Here is a 16,495-nt window from a genome sequence, read left to right on the forward strand (position 1 = left end):
ACTTATTTATTTATTTAGATACTGGGAACGTTTCTTATCTGACTTGAGTCAACAAAACCTTACTACAATGTCAAACACGCAGTGTGGCTTTTCTGTTTTCCAAATGTTTTGACCTGGAAAATACCCGAACCAGACTTCCCATTCGACCTAGATTTTAGTGGCCGCTAATTGAACAGTTTTGAAGGAACTGTGTCACAATGCAGCCGCGGGGTTAGAACAGATGCATTCAATTAATTACAGCTGGGGAAATTCAGTAATAATCACAGAAGGCAGCAAATACTTAAAGGGTCCAGTTATATAGACCTCTCTAGACATAACAAGACCAGGCCAAAGTCCAGCCAGCTGCCATGTCTCTGGTATCCAAACTAGAAGCATTTTTTTATAAAGAAAAATAGTAGCTTTTAGATCCTATTTGTATGTAGATTCAAGGTAAATTATATGAGTTGGGGCCAACTTCAGGTTTCTTTTGGCATTACCATGTTGACATAAAACCAGCCACACAGTTGCTATCCTTTTACTATAATCACCTATAATATTAATTAATTTATTTATATTTTACCTTTCAGGATACAAATTCTTCCAAGGAACATCAAACTACAGCTCTAAAAGCCACAATAAGTAAGATCAACATATAAAAAGTCATCAGGATCCTTCTCACTGGGCAGATGGTTGTAGAATGGCTCTGTGGTTTGGGAAGGGGAAGGTCCAATTGAATCAGGCTCTGAGGTAGTCTTTGCCTCTTCTTTCTCTCTGAAATCCTTCCCACAGGACAACTGGTAAAATGGGGTGGGAGAGCAGCAGGCTCCGAGGTGATCTTTGTGACATGGTTATGGCCTACTCACAGCTTCTCTCTTCAAAAACTGACAGTTTGCTCAGCTTCCATTCCCTAGAGGCAAAAAGACCATTGTAGCTCCTTCTAAGTCCCAATATACAAGCTGGTTTTCTGGGAAATTGAGCAACTCCTGCAGTAGTTAACACCCTGACAGTTGCACCTACCAACTTCTAAAAGGCGAGAACAGCACATTTCCATCTGACAGGTGGCTCTGTCCAGCCAATCCATCAGAACCCAACTTGAGTCAAGAGCCCTTAAGAATTAAATGTTGCCAACATTTCTTTGCCCCTTTTCTTCCAAAATGCTGCACTGCTTTTGAGGAGAAACCTAAATTTGTGTAGGCATACCTTTCATAGGCTACATTTTTATTTTCTTAAAGCACCTTTCTGCCCCTTCATGTGGCTAGTCCATTTGGAGTCATGTGTGCATCAGTGGGATTTGACAGAGAAAACCAACCTATCTTGGAGTTGCATGACAATGGGATATTCCCTTGGCCTCCCCACAAAAGTATTTGCTTTGCTCCCTTGGGGTTCAGAAGAAACATAAGGGGAGTATGGTGGAAGGCCTACCTCAGGGCCCTCCCTCCTTTCACAGCTGGCCTACGCAGATTGGCAGTCATAACAGAAGAGGAAGAGCATAGCCTTCCCTTTACAACCTTTGCCTCTTTCCCTCTCCCTCCTGGAATCCTTCCAACAGGGCAGGCCTGAGAGGGTGGAGAAGGGAACGTCTAGCTGGAACTGGCTCTGAGGTAGCCTTGACTGGCTCCTTCTGGCTCCTGGAATCCTTCCCACACATCAGAAGTTAGTATAGCAGCAGCCTATCACACAGAAATTTAGCAGGCGACGCTTTTCCTAGAACAGAGATAAATGATGGAAAAAACTAAAATTCTGTGTGTCAGGCTGCTAAAGGCACAAGATCAGTGGTGTCAGAAGACGTTAATTAAATATGTCATAGAAATGCTTGCTTTGGGTGAGGGGAGGGGTGTTATTAGCATCAGCAACCAAATTACAGCCAGATCATTGTAATTATCATCTATATTTCACTTTACAGCTCTGATCCAGCAAAGCATGTGCGCAGCAGTCAGAGATGTGCACACAGAGCCCTTTTAAAAAGCTGCAGCTGTACTGATGATCGGTGGGTAAGGGGGAGAGAACGGAATTGAATCCAGTCCCCAGGTAGCAGATCACTGGGATCCTAGCTTAAAAAAGAAAAAGGAAAAAAAGATTGTGTGCAGTAGCTATGAATACTAGATTGAGCTGGGAAATCACATGAATAGCACCCTGCTGCATATACAATTCCCTATCCAGATAGGGATATATATGCAGAGCCTTTTTCTATTAATGCATAGTCCCTAGTTAGCTGGTGTGTTAATACACAAGATGCTTAGTAATCCTTACTGCATTCATCGTTGCAACAAAGAGGAAAGGAAGGAGGGTGTTTCTAGGACAAACCTCCAACTCCTGGAATTTGCTACTTGTGAGTTCTAATCCCAACTCTGCCAGCATGTCACAATGTTCCAGCTGCTTCTGATATTTAAAGCCCTTTACAATCACTGGATAAAAGAAGCCACGCAAGGCAAAGTATTATATTATCATTATGAAGGTGTCAGTCAGGAGAAGTATCTATGGGGACGAACATATATTAGGAAACATCCTCCAATGGTTCTCCTCAAATCCTGTCATCCAAGCTCCAAAATATTAATTACCCATCACAAGGCTTCGCTGATAATAGGAACAACCTTATTTGCTTGCCCAGAAACTGAAACAGGAGTTCTTTTAAAAACATTTTTCCTATAGGACAGGTGCAGAAGAGGAACTGAAAAGCAAGACTACATAAGCACACATGTGTTATAAGTCAGACCATTCTCCACTCTAATGGGCAGCAAGCTCTTCAGGGTTTCAGACAGGAGACACCCCCAGCTCTAGCTGGATATTCTAGGGATTGAACCTGAAACCTTCTATATGCAGCCTTTGCCAATGACTCCATCATGCTCCTGTACCTCTTAGTTACCTCCCATCATCATTAATTTAGCTCAATCCTGTGGTCTGCTGTGCAAAACAAACAACTGGATAGCACTGGGTAAATGGGCCAGTACAGCTTTGCAGGTCATGATGTTGCACTGATACAATACAAGAAACAGCAACTAAGCAGAAACTCAATTTCTGCAGCACAATTAGACTGCAAAGACAAAAGGGGGTAATATTCCAACATGTGGGTACCAGGACCCCATAAACCAAGCAGCACCTCTTCAGCAAAACAAACATAACTGACACACAGCTGCCATTGCTGGGCTGATGCATGTACCTCATTAACACAGACACCATCCCACTGACATTCACAAGTCCATACTCTGCAAAAGGATGAGAACAGGTGTTGTGTGTGTGTGTGTGTGATATTTTTAGAATTTTGTTTTGAGCATATTATAATATATTCCAAGGTCTCGGAACAGCAAGCGAGAGAGGAGAGGATAAATAAAATCAATTAATCACAGGTGGGGAAAAATGAGCCCATCAAGTCCTGTAATAAAAGCCATCTTGAACATAATAGCACCATATCTGACAAAAGAGGGGAGGGGAGAGTAGCAAAGTTGTGGCCTTTCAAAGCTATACGAATAACATACGCTTTTTGTTCCATGGTTATATTTGTAGCTGGCTCCATCCCAGTAGATGAGCCCAGCAGGGGCTCAGCACATCCACAGAGCTAGTTCATCAGCCTGGCATGATCACTCCTTGTCTCTGTCTTAGCTGATAGTACATTCCAAACCTAATTGTTATCTCAGCAGAGCAACTCCATTATTCAGCCTGACACTCCTCCCCGCACAACCCCCGTTAGCTGTTTGTTGCAGTGATGTTATATTAATGAGGCCTGCAAATAAATGAATAGGAGATCAGAGCACTGCTTGTTCATAAGGAAGCTGATTTTTTATTTATTTAATCACTGATGCTGTGGGCAGCAGGGGAAGATTTATGCTGTCAGGGGGGACATGGGATAGATCCCAATGATGCACTGTGTGGATGGAAAAGATTTCATGTTAACATGTACACCATTATTGATTTTTCTTTTACGTCAACAAGTAAAGATCCCCCTAATCTCCACTCCCCATTGGCTCATTACCGTTTTAAAAAAGCTTACATCTCCTTGATCTGTTTCCAGTGTTTCTCAAACTTGGACCTCCAAGTATGTTGTTGGACTAAAACTCCCATCATCCTTGGCTAGCAGCACCAGTGACTAGGGATGATGGGAGTTGTAGTCCAACATTCGCTGGAGATCCACATTTGAGAAGCACTTCATGGAAATAATAGTAATCTTCCTCTGATGAAATTTCACCCTCTTCCTCTATTTCCCAGAAAGTTCACTTGCAGTCCTATACATTTTTGAGGGCTGGTACAGCACTCCTGGATAGTTCAGTCAGTAGAGCATGAAACTCTTCATCTCAGAGTTGTGGGTTCAAGCCCCAGGTTGGGCAAAACGGTTTTCAAAGCATTGTTTCAGGACCTGGGTTAAATGGGAATCCTGGGTAGCTCTAACCATATCTAATGATACTGCTGGAGTAACGCATAACTGACGTTAGACTAGGAGTTCAAATTAGTGCTCCAGAATGCAGAGGATGGGGAGAGATTTTGCAATCCTATGGTTAAGAAACGAAATGCTACATGTGTACTGGTGCTCAGGAGTATGTTCTTAGTTCAATGGTATGAACTCATCAAGTATCTATGCCTGCACATAGATACTTGATGAGTTCATACCATTGAACTAAGAACATAAACTGGCTGCATAAACTGGCTGATTCAAACTTAAGTAGCCTCACTGATTTTCACTCATGGAAATCATTGATACAAATTCCTATCTACCATGAACATTGAGAGTTGATGAAGAGGAGTGGCCTAAGATTTTCCTAACTCTAATTTGAATTCCTGTTAACAAAGATGAGTTGTGTTCATTTCCTTCTAGACAATCAAACCAATTATACCATTCTTTCATAACTAAGGGGTCTTATGCTCCCCCCCAAACAGAGGCTAAACCATTATGCTTTTCTCTTCCACAACAGTCCTATAGGCAATCTGAAATCATTGTAACACCTAGTAGAGTCCAGTCCAATTCACAAAACAATCCTATACATGTCTGCTTGGTAGCAAGTTATATTGCTATCAGTAGGCTGAAACCAAGTCATTGTGAGAACTGAACAATTTCCACATGTGCAACAGAACTTTGCATCCCACCTCTACTCATTGTAAACCCCACAAGCATGTACACAAGCACATCCACCCAACAGATCTGGTCTGGAGGTTTGTGGGAACTCTCAGGGAAGGTTTGTGGTGTGAGGGATATGCAGAAGAAGAAGAGGAAGTTCTGGTGTAAGTACAGAAGGTGTTTGACTTGTGGAATGGCTTTGCTGGATGCAACCGTATGGGCCTTACTCTCAGGTAAGTGTTGATGGAGCATGTTTCTCAGTAGACACATACAGGCTGCACTATTAGCCTGCACATTCTGTCTTATGACCATGACTAAACTGAGAATAGTCAACATCAAACCAGCTTTTTCTATCCTCACTTTCTCTGTTTGGATTAACATCCTGTCTGATTAAGAATTCCAGAGAATTAATTAAAGTCCCAATAAAGATATTGTAGATTTTGAAATTTAACTCAAGGATGATATTGGAGAAACAACTTGGCCAGCATTTGCTGTGAGATGTTTCTTTGTTGAGTCAAGGAATTGCTTTTGCCTTCTGGTTCGCTTGAGGAAAGGAAGTGAAGTGAAATCTCTGATTTCTGGAAATGTTACATCTGTCTGAATGTTTCATTTGGAAGGGAGAATTGTTCTCAGATTCCTTTTCTTGCTCCTGGTGACTTGCAACCCCCAGGTCTTTGCACACAGCACAGAGATCTTTGTGAGAAGAACAACTTTAAAATGCTGAGAAGGCAAGTTTGTTTATTTATAGAAGGGCTCAAGGTTTTGATTAAAAATAAAAAATGGAAACTAAACCCCTTGGGATGAAAATAAAATGCACTAAGCCCATCAGGTTGGCAGAAAGGGCGGGTCTTAGTGTCACACAGAATCAAGCTGAAAGAGAGGAACATTGCTTGGTTCTAATGGCTGTAGAAAGGAGATGAAAAGTTCAGTCTTGGGCAAAGAGCCAGCATAATGTCTGTGCTTTGCTTAAATACTATTGAAAATGAAAGGCTGTGGCTAACACAGCACCAAAAACCTAGTGAATATGGGATACCAAAGTTAGCTAAATACATTTTCACACATGCTTGCATGTTGTACTTTCAGAGCAACAATGGGGGGTGGGGCAGGGAGCTTTATTTAGTCCCTGATTATGTAGAGGGGAAGATCTGCAGTACTATTTTTCAATAATCACTTACAAACACAATATTCATTTTAATAGTGGGATGAGCTTCATAATGGTGTGAATGTTTGCCCATTTGTTTTGCCATGGATTTAAAAAACCCACTGGTTACGCTTCTTGTATTAGTCAGCCATAAAAGTAAATTAACATAATTGCCTGGGTTTTTGCATAATTGCAATTTATATATAACATTTCTACCCTACTCTGTGCCTCTGTTAATACTCTATTTATTATTGCTATAATTGTATTGATACTTTATTTTTCTTTAATTATAACCTTCTTTGAGAACAACTGTTGAAAAGGCTATACATTTGCCAAACAAACAAACAAGAACATAGAGAAACAAAGACTGAACTACTTTGCTTATGAAACAAACATCTGAAGTAAACACTAGGAGCCAGGAAGTCCTAAGTCATCAGTTGCTACTTGTCACTCCCCCCCGCCCCCCCCCCCCGGCTCTTGAGGAAGCTTAACAGCAACAAAATTGATACCAGGACTTAGTGTGGTATTTCTCTGGAAATGCATTTGATCCATATCCAACACCCATTTTGGTCTATCTAATACTCATTTTCTCCACAAAGTATAATTTTCATTTAAAATCAGTTATTTCAATTATCCTAGATTATTCTTCCTGCCATTTTAGTATCCTTGGTATGTGTGTCTCAGTTCCATGTACACATTTGAGTTTTTGCAACCATTCCCTCTTTGGTCTCCACCTCAAGCAATGGCAAAAGATGTACTATAGATCAACTTCCCTACCCTGGGGCCCTTCAGATATTTTGGACTACAACTCCCATCATCCCTGACCTTTGGCCACGTTGGCTAGGAGTGATGGAAGCTGTAGTCCAAAACAAGGCTGCTGCAGATGTTACAGGATCTCATTCAACAAATGGGCTGATAGGGCTTTTGAGTGTTGACTGGTGTCTCTGTGTGACATATAAACAGTATGTGCTTTCACAAGAGCTCTCAAGTCAGGATTTGGGGATGATTGAGTAAAGTTAATTGAGACTCATTTACTTAGAATAAATGGGTACCATTTCTTGTCAAAAAGTAATAAACTGAAGCACTAGGAGTTGTTGTTTTTAACTAACAACCCATAAAGAGGGTGAGGAGTGATTCAAGGGAGCTTAATGAGGAATGTGGGAAAAGTGGTGAAAAGAATATTCTGTTCAAGTAGCCATTCCAGTCATTTGTTCAGCCACTGCTCTGCAGAATGAGCGAAAAGGAAACATCTTGCAGTACTTACTGAGAACTCCACAGCCAATTGTTCTTTGCAATTGTTATAGGAATCCTAAGGTCTTATATATATATATAGAACAAATGTTCATAAATGTACAAGGCAAACACATGTGCTTAAGTATAGTGTCTGAAACAGTACAGGAGAGCAATCCTGAAGCCATTTTGACTCTCCCAAACTGACCTCAAATATTCCTCTGCAAGGAGGAAGGAAATGGGGAAAGCTTTCCAGTTGTCTTTGGACTGTAGGGGCATTACACCTCCCTTTGCAAATACAGTCTGGCAAGTATCTGTTAAGCTGAGCAAACTATCAATTTATGTAAGAGATTTGGGAACTAAAGTATTTACCATCACAAAAGAATGGCCAGACTGTCCAGGTTGAGCAATGGTTGACAATTATCAGGTATCCTGACCGACAGGTTTTCTGCTGTAGACTGCCCCCCCCCATGTATGTATGATGTTTTGGGGGGTGGTCTTCAGCTACAGGGAAGAGAATTTCAAAAATTCCTGCATGGCAGGGGGTTGGACTAGATGAGCCTTGTGGTCCCTTCCAACTCTACAAGTCTATGATTCTATGCTTGAAAAAAGGAGACATCATTATCTATGTCAGGGATGGGGAACCTTTTTACCCCCAGGATGGCTTTCTCTTGTGGACAACTCTCTGGGGGGTCACAAGGCAGATGGGGCAAAGGACAAAACGTGTGTGGAGCCATGGATGTGACTCATATGTTTGTGCAGCAGACTAAACCCAGTTGTGTTAAATCAGAGATTTTTATACACATACCCCCATCCAGGCAATCAAGAGGCCATAGATTGTTTAATTAGCCAAAGGCCTAGGAAAAGAGGAATATGTTTGCCCGGCGCCTAAAGATATGTAATCCCCAGGCAATGCCTCTCTGGGGAGAACATTCCACATGGGGCCACTGCAGATAAGGCCTATTCTTGTGTTGCCCTCTGGATTTCTCATGGAGGAGGCACACAAAGAAGGACCTCAGATGATGATTGCAGGGTCTGGGTCAGTTCACATGGGGACAGGCAATCCTTGAGGAATTGCAATCCTGGGCCATTTAAGGCTTTGTAGTTCAAAGCCACCAAACTGAATTGGGCCTGGAAACTAACTGGCAGCCGGTGAAGTCAGGACAGGATTGGTGTCATATTCTCACCATCTTGTCCCCATAAGCAACCTGGCTGCTGAACCAGCTGAAGTTTCTGAACTGCCTTCAGTAAATCTAACCTAGGGGTTACCAGTTAACCCCCTTCCTCATGATGGATCTGAAGGGGCATATTACAATATTGTTCTATTATTATCCCAAAGGGGGGAGGTTTCTACACCAACCAGAAGGACAGGGTTTTTTCTGTTGCTTAAATGTTACAGTGCAAATGGGCCTCTCGTTGGAATGTCTAGCTTGGGCGGGTGAAAGATAAGAGCAAGGTTGAATGGGTGTTATTCTGGCCCCAGACGGGGGGAGACGGAAGACAAGGAGGCGAGTTGAAAGGGAGGAGGGTAACGCAGGAGACAAAGCCCCATTTTATTGCTATTAGTATAAATCACATGTTCTACATGTGAACACGTGTCGAGGTTCATGGCGTGGAGAGGCTGGTGCAGGAAGGAAACGGGGGGCAAGCCCATGTAAGGACATAGGAAGTTGCCATAACTTTCGGTTTACAAGAAATCAGGTGGTATTGTATTCTGCAAATCTATAAAAAGGGGGCACACCCTGACTTGGTGTGCAGGTTGCGAACTTATCGCCCTGTACCTTTGTTCTGCATATATGCACTTCAAATAAAATCCTGTTAATAACCTGCAAGGACGTTTTGCCGCTTTGTGTGAATCTGTGCTCCGGGGACCCAATAGCAGATGTGGTTGGTCCTTCAGATCCACTCCACATCAATTAATATATTTAATTTTATTAATACTATATACCGGTAAGTATTAAATGGTATTAACAGTAAGAATCATAGTTAATCAATATATGAATTAAAACACACATAGCATTTTATAAACAAGAATTTCCCACATCACATCTGTTTTGGCCTTCTGCCTCTGCTTCTTCAAGCTACTTCCTTCCTGATGCATTTGCCATTTGTGGCAAGATGAACCACCATAAAGCACTAGACAATATGCGCAACTTGCCCTTAAATAATTTCATGTTGATTAAAATGAGGACCCTGTAAAAGACACAATGGATTTCACCAAACTAATGAAAAGCAAACCTTCTCCAAAATGCATGAATATTTAATAAAATCTAAACTGCCCAAGTATGTTTTATGAGCTGAGAAAAATCTAAAGCATGTTTTGGAAAGGGGAGGGGGACTAATGTCACCCTTAGAGTGCAATGCAAAATTCTAAAACTGCCACCAACAAGCCAGTCTTCATTATATTTTCTCCCTGAAATTTGGCCGAGCTTAATCCCTGATGAAGTAAATTCTCTATGGCAAAATTCTCTATAGCAAACTTCCGGACTTTATAACACTGACACTAAAGAACCAAGTTACTACTCCTGCAGTTCTGCAATGAGGCTGATACTGAATCTGGCTCTTTATTTATAGCATTTTTACAGAGCTCTTTAGCTAAAAAGGCTCCCAGAGTGACTTACAAAGATCAACAGTAAGACAGTCCCTGCCAAAATCTTTTCCTGTAACAAACTCAGCCTTCTACATAAGCATCTGCCTAGTAGCCACAAACAAGGTACTGAATACAGGCTAGCACATGTAATTCTATGCAGGCAAGTGAGCAGGCTTGAAGAGGCTGAACATGCAGTGATCAGCTAGAGGAGGGTCAGAGCTCTCGGTGCCTGCTTCATCAGCCCCCCACAGGCTAGTAAAGTTGTTTGCAGGCTAGTAATTTTTATGGCCCTGTTTACAAGGCTGAACTAATTCTATATAATCTCTGGTCAGAAGTTAAGTAGAGATTATTCTGCCTCTGTTATACACCAAATTTGAATTAACTAGAACATTAAGAATACTTATTTGACAGGGCATTTTTATTTATATATATATATATTTACTATGGTCTTTAACTGGGTGATGCTTTTATAGCTACAAGTTCTGGCACTGCTCTAAGGCTTTCTCTGGTAAGTTACACAATTCTGAAATTTTGAAGCAATTTACAATTTACAATTTATTTATTTACGGCTATTAGCCCATAAAATATGTACAAACATAAAAACACAGGGACATAAAAACAGATATATCCGACAACAGAAGGTGAGCACCACGATGCAAGGGTGGGTCATTGAGCAGAGCCAAGTGACAGCTTGGGGCCAGGAGAGCTCCAAGGGACGGATCACAGAAAAGGAAAACTGAAGACGAACTCCGACATGCACTCTCATCGTAACAGTCTGATTAGTTTTGATGTTGTTGTTGTTTTTTGGTGGTTTTTGAGTGTGAGATAACCGCATTCAGAAATCTCGCCACCTGCAGAGTTACAGAAGAATCTGTATCCTGCAAAAGCAGTGCGGCGTGTGACTCAACAGGCCTGCCAACCAAGCGCAGTAAAGCAGGACCCAGGAATTTAGCCCTGGCTATGCTATGTAGGGGACAGTTGAACATTATATGTGAAAGAGATTCAACAGTTTCCCCGGCACACACGCATAGCGGAGACACCAAACCCTTGGAAAATCTGTGGTTCAGCAGGTTCGATGGAAAGACATTGAACCTTGCACGAATAAATGCACGTCGGTGTGGTACTGATGAAAGAGATGACATGTATGATGGAAGGCCAAGTGGTGGGGTTATTCCGTGATACCTGGGGGAGCAGACACCCCCACCCCTGGCGAGGTTGTGTTGATTTTCAATGTCCGCTAATCTTTGCTCAGTAAGGCTTTTGGCTGAGCGTAAGTTCATCTTTAAGGAGTCCGCTGGGGAAATTCCGATGCTCAGAAGTTTGGCATGGATTTTTCCTACCCACGGATTGACAAAGACGTCCCGCCAGAGGCACTGAAAAAGGTAATGGTCGGGAAGCCTATGCCAGCTGGACAGCCAATAGCCAAAGACACGCTTCCAGATGACAGTCTCCAATGATGCAATCCTTAACTCCAGACGTATGGCTGCATTGCTCACACACATGGGGAGTTTCAGAAGGCGACGGAGAAACTGATTCCGCAATGTCCCCAGTGATGTTAAATTGGACCCTGGGGCCCAGAGCGGGGCAGCATAACAGAGGGTGGAAACCACTTTTGCGTGGTATACCTTCAATGCAGAAGGGATGTGAGAGGCTCCGTCGGCCGCAAGAAATTGGAGTAGAGTATAAAGTATTGTTTTCCCTTTGTTTAGTAAATACTGTATCTGTGGCTTCCAGCTTAGATTGTAATGAAAAAAGACTCCCAGGTATTTAAATTTGAAAACCTGTTCTAATTGGACTCCATCTAACTTCCAGCTGTAAGTTTTCCGAGACCTGGTAAAGACCAGGACTTTAGATTTCCCATGATTAATTGTCAGATGGTTAAGTTTGCAATAAGCCGCAAAAATCTTTAGAGCTCTGCATAAACCAACTCTAGAGTAGGAAAGGATTGCTGCATCGTCGGCATATAGGAGCAAAGGGCAGCGAAAATCAGCTAGGCGGGGGGCATGAATATTGGCTTGAGACTCGTTCAGAAAGAGCTTCATATCGCTAATAAACAGGTTGAAGAGGAGTGGGGCCAAAATGCAGCCTTGGCGCACACCTCTATTTATTGGGACCTCGTTGGATAGGTTTCCCGCTGGTGTGAGTCTCACTCTAACTGACGACCCATGGTGTAATTGGGTTATAAGCCATAACAGCCTTCTATCTATGCCCCATCTCTCTAATTTCTTCCATAGGCAATTTCTTGGGATACTGTCGAAGGCAGCCTTTAGGTCTATAAAAGCGACACATAGGCGCCCCCGACTCGGGGCAGAATATTTTCTGGCAAGATGATACATGATTACCATATGGTCAGAGGTCGAGTAATTGTTCCTAAAGCCCGCTTGCTCATGGCCAATCAAATTTGAGTCGTTTGCCCAATGGGACAGCTTGGACAGCAAAAATTTTGCATAGATTTTCCCGATGATAGACTAAAGGCTGATGTTCCGATAGTTCTCCGGGTCAGCAGGGGGACCCTTTTTATGGACTGGCACGATCACGGCCTCCTTCCATGACCTAGGGATAAGCCCCGTAGAATTAATTGCATCAAAGACTTTGGCCAGAATTTCAGCCCACCACCTCGGTTGCGCAACAATAGCCTCAGCAGGGACTAGATCCGGCCCGGGGGCTTTGCCCGTTTTCAGATCTAATATCAAGTCCATTATCAGGTCTGGGTCAGTGGAGGGCCACAAAGGTAGATGGTCGGCTCGGAGTTCCGTGGATGAGTTGGATTCCTCTGCCAAGGAGAAATATTTACTCAAGAATTGTTCCCATGTGGGCGCAGGGATAATCGTCAGCGGGTACTTCCTTCCTCTTTTGTTTATCAGAGCCCAAAATTCCTGTGGTCTGCGGGATCTCGAGGCCGCAATCAAGGCTCGCCAACGTTTTTGATACCACTCGCGTTTGGCCAGCTTTAAAGTCTGTTTATATGCTCTTTTGGCTTGTAAATAGGAAGATGGTAGAGCCTGAGCATTAGAGTTTTTGTATTCATTATAGATGGAACGAAGAAGGGATCTTGCTTGTTTGCAAGAGGTGTTAAACCAAGGGGCCCCAGCACTGCAATGCGCCACTTTCGCCTTTTGAGGAGGTGATGTAAAAAAAGTGGTAAGGTTTGTTATAAGAAGGTTAAAAAGTTTCAAAACCGAATTGGAATCTTGTAAATCAGTAGTTATTTGAGGTAAATAGGCGTTGATTTCCCTATGGAAGAAAACCTGGTATTTTTGGGCCACAGCCTCCGACCATTTGATCCCTCTTATTTTGATCGATGATGAGGTTTCCAGAAGGACTGAGTGTTTATTGTCATTCTGGCACCGGAACAATGACAGAGTGGTCACTATTGGGAGGTGATCACTGAAATGTTGGTTTTCAACTTGGAAGGAAAGTACATTAACGGCCAGATTTGCGGAGATCAAGAGGTAATCGATAACACTGTTAGATGTTAGTCCCAGGTGAGTGAACTCCCCCGGTATATCGGGGGGGAAGGTGCCGTTCAAAAATACTAGATTCAGGCGAATGGCCATTTGGTAAAGGGTCACTCCTGCTTTGTTTACTCTGTTGTCCTTTGAAGTTCTAATTCTGGCATGTTCCAAGTCAAAATTGTCCAAACATGGGGGAGTCCACCATTTGGACTTGGTTAGTAAGTCCCAATTTGTGGCAATACGAGCATTAAAGTCTCCCCCAATTAAGGAGTACGAGTTAGGGCATTTAGTATGACATGACAGTAGGTGATTTTCAAATGATTCCCATCTCCAATCAAGATCAGGCGCTGAGCCTTCGGGGGGGAGATAAACATTAGTAATTAGTAATGAGGACTTCCCTTCTGTGATCAGTCCAGATAGAGCAAAAGGCGGGGAAGCCCGTACCAGAGTGAATTTGGCGCGAAGTTGGAGTGAAATCCCAATCAAAAGGCCCCCTTTGGGGCGACCACCTTTCAAAGAAGGGGAGGCCGGAAGTGTTAGAAGATCAAAGCCGTCTATGGTAATCTCTTCCTCATCCCATGTTTCTTGGAATAGAATGATTTTAAATGAATTTATGTACTTCCTGAATTCGGGGTCTGATTTTTTGGTTCTCCAACCAGCAATGTTCCAGCTAAGTATTGATAATGTCGAGTCCTTGTGCTGTCCCGGTAATTGTCACTTTGAGTTGTTTAATGGGTTCTTGGAGGTAGAACGAGGACCCATAAGGAAATCGGTAATTTTAGTTTGTGCGGATAAGGTCTTCTTCTGTGTTAATTGTATCGATGATTTGGTAACATTAACAGGCAGGAAGGGCTTTGCCGGGAAGGAAGAATTAGGCAAAGTTGGTGAGGTCGGATGCTGTTCATTGAGGTGAGTAGTAACAAGTCTTTGATGGGCTACACTAGTAGATCCGTCAGAATTATCAGTCTTAACCAGGGTTAAGCATTGGTATAAATATCAAGGTAATGAATAAAGGAAGCTCAGTGTCTGGAATCAACAAGCAGAGGACCAGTGATTATCTCAGTCTGTAGTTTTACTACTGAAAGCTTCTGCTAAACATTGTCAGTTTCTACCAATGACAGCATCAGAGAGAACAAAGTTTTCATAAGACTATTGCTCCCTGCACTGGCCTGCAATCCAGAGAAATCAATTACGGACTAATTACTTCCTTGTTTTAATTAGTGTGCCTGCCGAAGGGCAGGGAGGACACCCTCATACTGATGTCTGAGCCTGACAACCGAGAGTGGGTGATCAAGGCCAGTAAACGTGCATGTTGGCTGTGAAGCATAGATGCTGCACAATTAATTTAATAGGAAATCACATATCACTTTATTTTCCACTTTTATGCAACAAGGAGAACATGTTATATCGGGACAAACCAGGTGGAACCAGGAACAGGTAATTCCTAAGCGTATGGAAGTGAAACAGTGGAATTAAGTGGTGGTTCTGCCAAGTTTTGGGCGGGATGGAGGAGGGGTGGGATCAATATGCCCTCTGTGGAGTCCCCAAATCATCAATTGCTAAATGGTGGTGGGAGGAGGAGACACACTGATCAGGCAGGCGGAGAAGAAGCAGACAAATGGGTCTCTCTTCTGTAGAGCTTATTCATTTACTTATTTTGGGTGTTTACTTCCCTTACTTTAAAAGTATCTCCGCATGGCTAATCATCAAATACAGGAAATAGATTTTTAAAAATCCATGAAAATGTAACATCAGCCTAAAATTCCATGGTAGAGATAAAACAGGTTTAAACTGGCAATAAAATAGATGGAAAGACCTGACAGAATTAAAAGGTCTTTGCCCTGTGCTGAAAGGATATCAAACGAGGCATCAGGTAAGTGTCTCTGGAAAGGACATTTCAGAGCCAGGGTGTCACCACTGAAAAAGCCTCTTCCTGATTATTATACATTATTGAAACATGCATATTAAGGTAGTTGTGATATACAAAAAAAAGGGGGGGTTGGCTTAAAAATAGAAAGATAAATCAAGTAAACAAGCAAAGAAGTGAATGGAATAGGAAGAAAATCCAATTGATTTAAATATCTTTACCTCAGTGATTCGTGGGTTGGAGCATTTGACATTCCTGCTTGACCAGTCGAGCCACCTTCCCCATCCACCAATAGGAGAGGGGCAGTGCTGACGCAGAGTACACCTCCCTTCTCCAGTGCACCAGCCACATTCAAATTTCTGATCTGCTTTCAGGCACAACCCACAACTTTCCCGCTGGGCTGCACATTTGTACAGGTGAACTGTGGAGACAGAGATTGGGAGCATGAGCAGAGAGTGGGAGACAGCCCACACCTGACAGATCAAATGAGATACACCTGCTCACATTGCTGGAAGGTGTGAACTGATGCTTGTACTGACCCAGATACAAATCTGCCCACCAGGTGAAATGGCCATCTTAGGCCTTTTACTGGGTACCCTCATCTGCCAATGTTAGATGGGTGACTATTGAAAATAGGGCCTTTTCTGTGGTTGTGCCCTGACTTTGCAACCCCTTTCCGAAGGAAACCTGCCTAGCCCTTTTGTAGGAATCGTAAAGGCATCAAGCAAAGCCTGTCCTGTTTACTCACACTGCTTTTTTTGTGGATGTGTGTTGGGTTACTCTGTCAACTGTTAATGATTAAACTGGTCCTTTTATTGTTGCCATTTATGCATAATAGCATGCTCTCTGATTTTATATGCTGTTTTATGTTTTATTACATGGAAGTTTTTATGAGATTTTGTTAAACTAGTATGAATGCCAATGATGGAAGAAAACTGGAATAAATGAACAAATAAAGACTTGTCCAGATTGAATTCTTCAGCTATCTTCAGGTATCTGGTCTGAGCATGAGAGGGCAGAGAGTTATGTATCATCCCAAACCCCCTTCGCTGCTAACTTTAGACAAAAGATTGGAAAAGGGCTTGTAAGTGTGTTTAGCTGAATGTGCTTAGAAGCCTTTCTGTGATCCCGAAACCTACATTTCCAGGATTCCCAATTGTGAGGAGGCTTCTAATCATGTTCAGACCCT

At 42.6% G+C, this 16,495-nt stretch overlaps 1 protein-coding gene across 2 annotated transcripts in view; it reads right to left on the reverse strand.

Annotated features, from left to right (window-relative positions):
• Positions 1-16,495, reverse strand: part of PLXNA2 (plexin A2) — a 404,642-nt gene that overhangs the window by 114,000 nt on the left and 274,147 nt on the right. For both annotated transcript variants that reach the window (XM_083617292.1, XM_083617291.1), the window contains exon 12: positions 15,528-15,727. In XM_083617292.1, coding sequence (XP_083473418.1) covers positions 15,528-15,727 — 200 coding nt within the window. The remainder of the gene's footprint in view (positions 1-15,527; positions 15,728-16,495) is intronic.

Source organism: Podarcis filfolensis, assembly GCF_964270895.1.
Source record: "Podarcis filfolensis genome assembly, chromosome: 6".
Lineage (NCBI taxonomy): Eukaryota > Metazoa > Chordata > Lepidosauria > Squamata > Lacertidae > Podarcis > Podarcis filfolensis.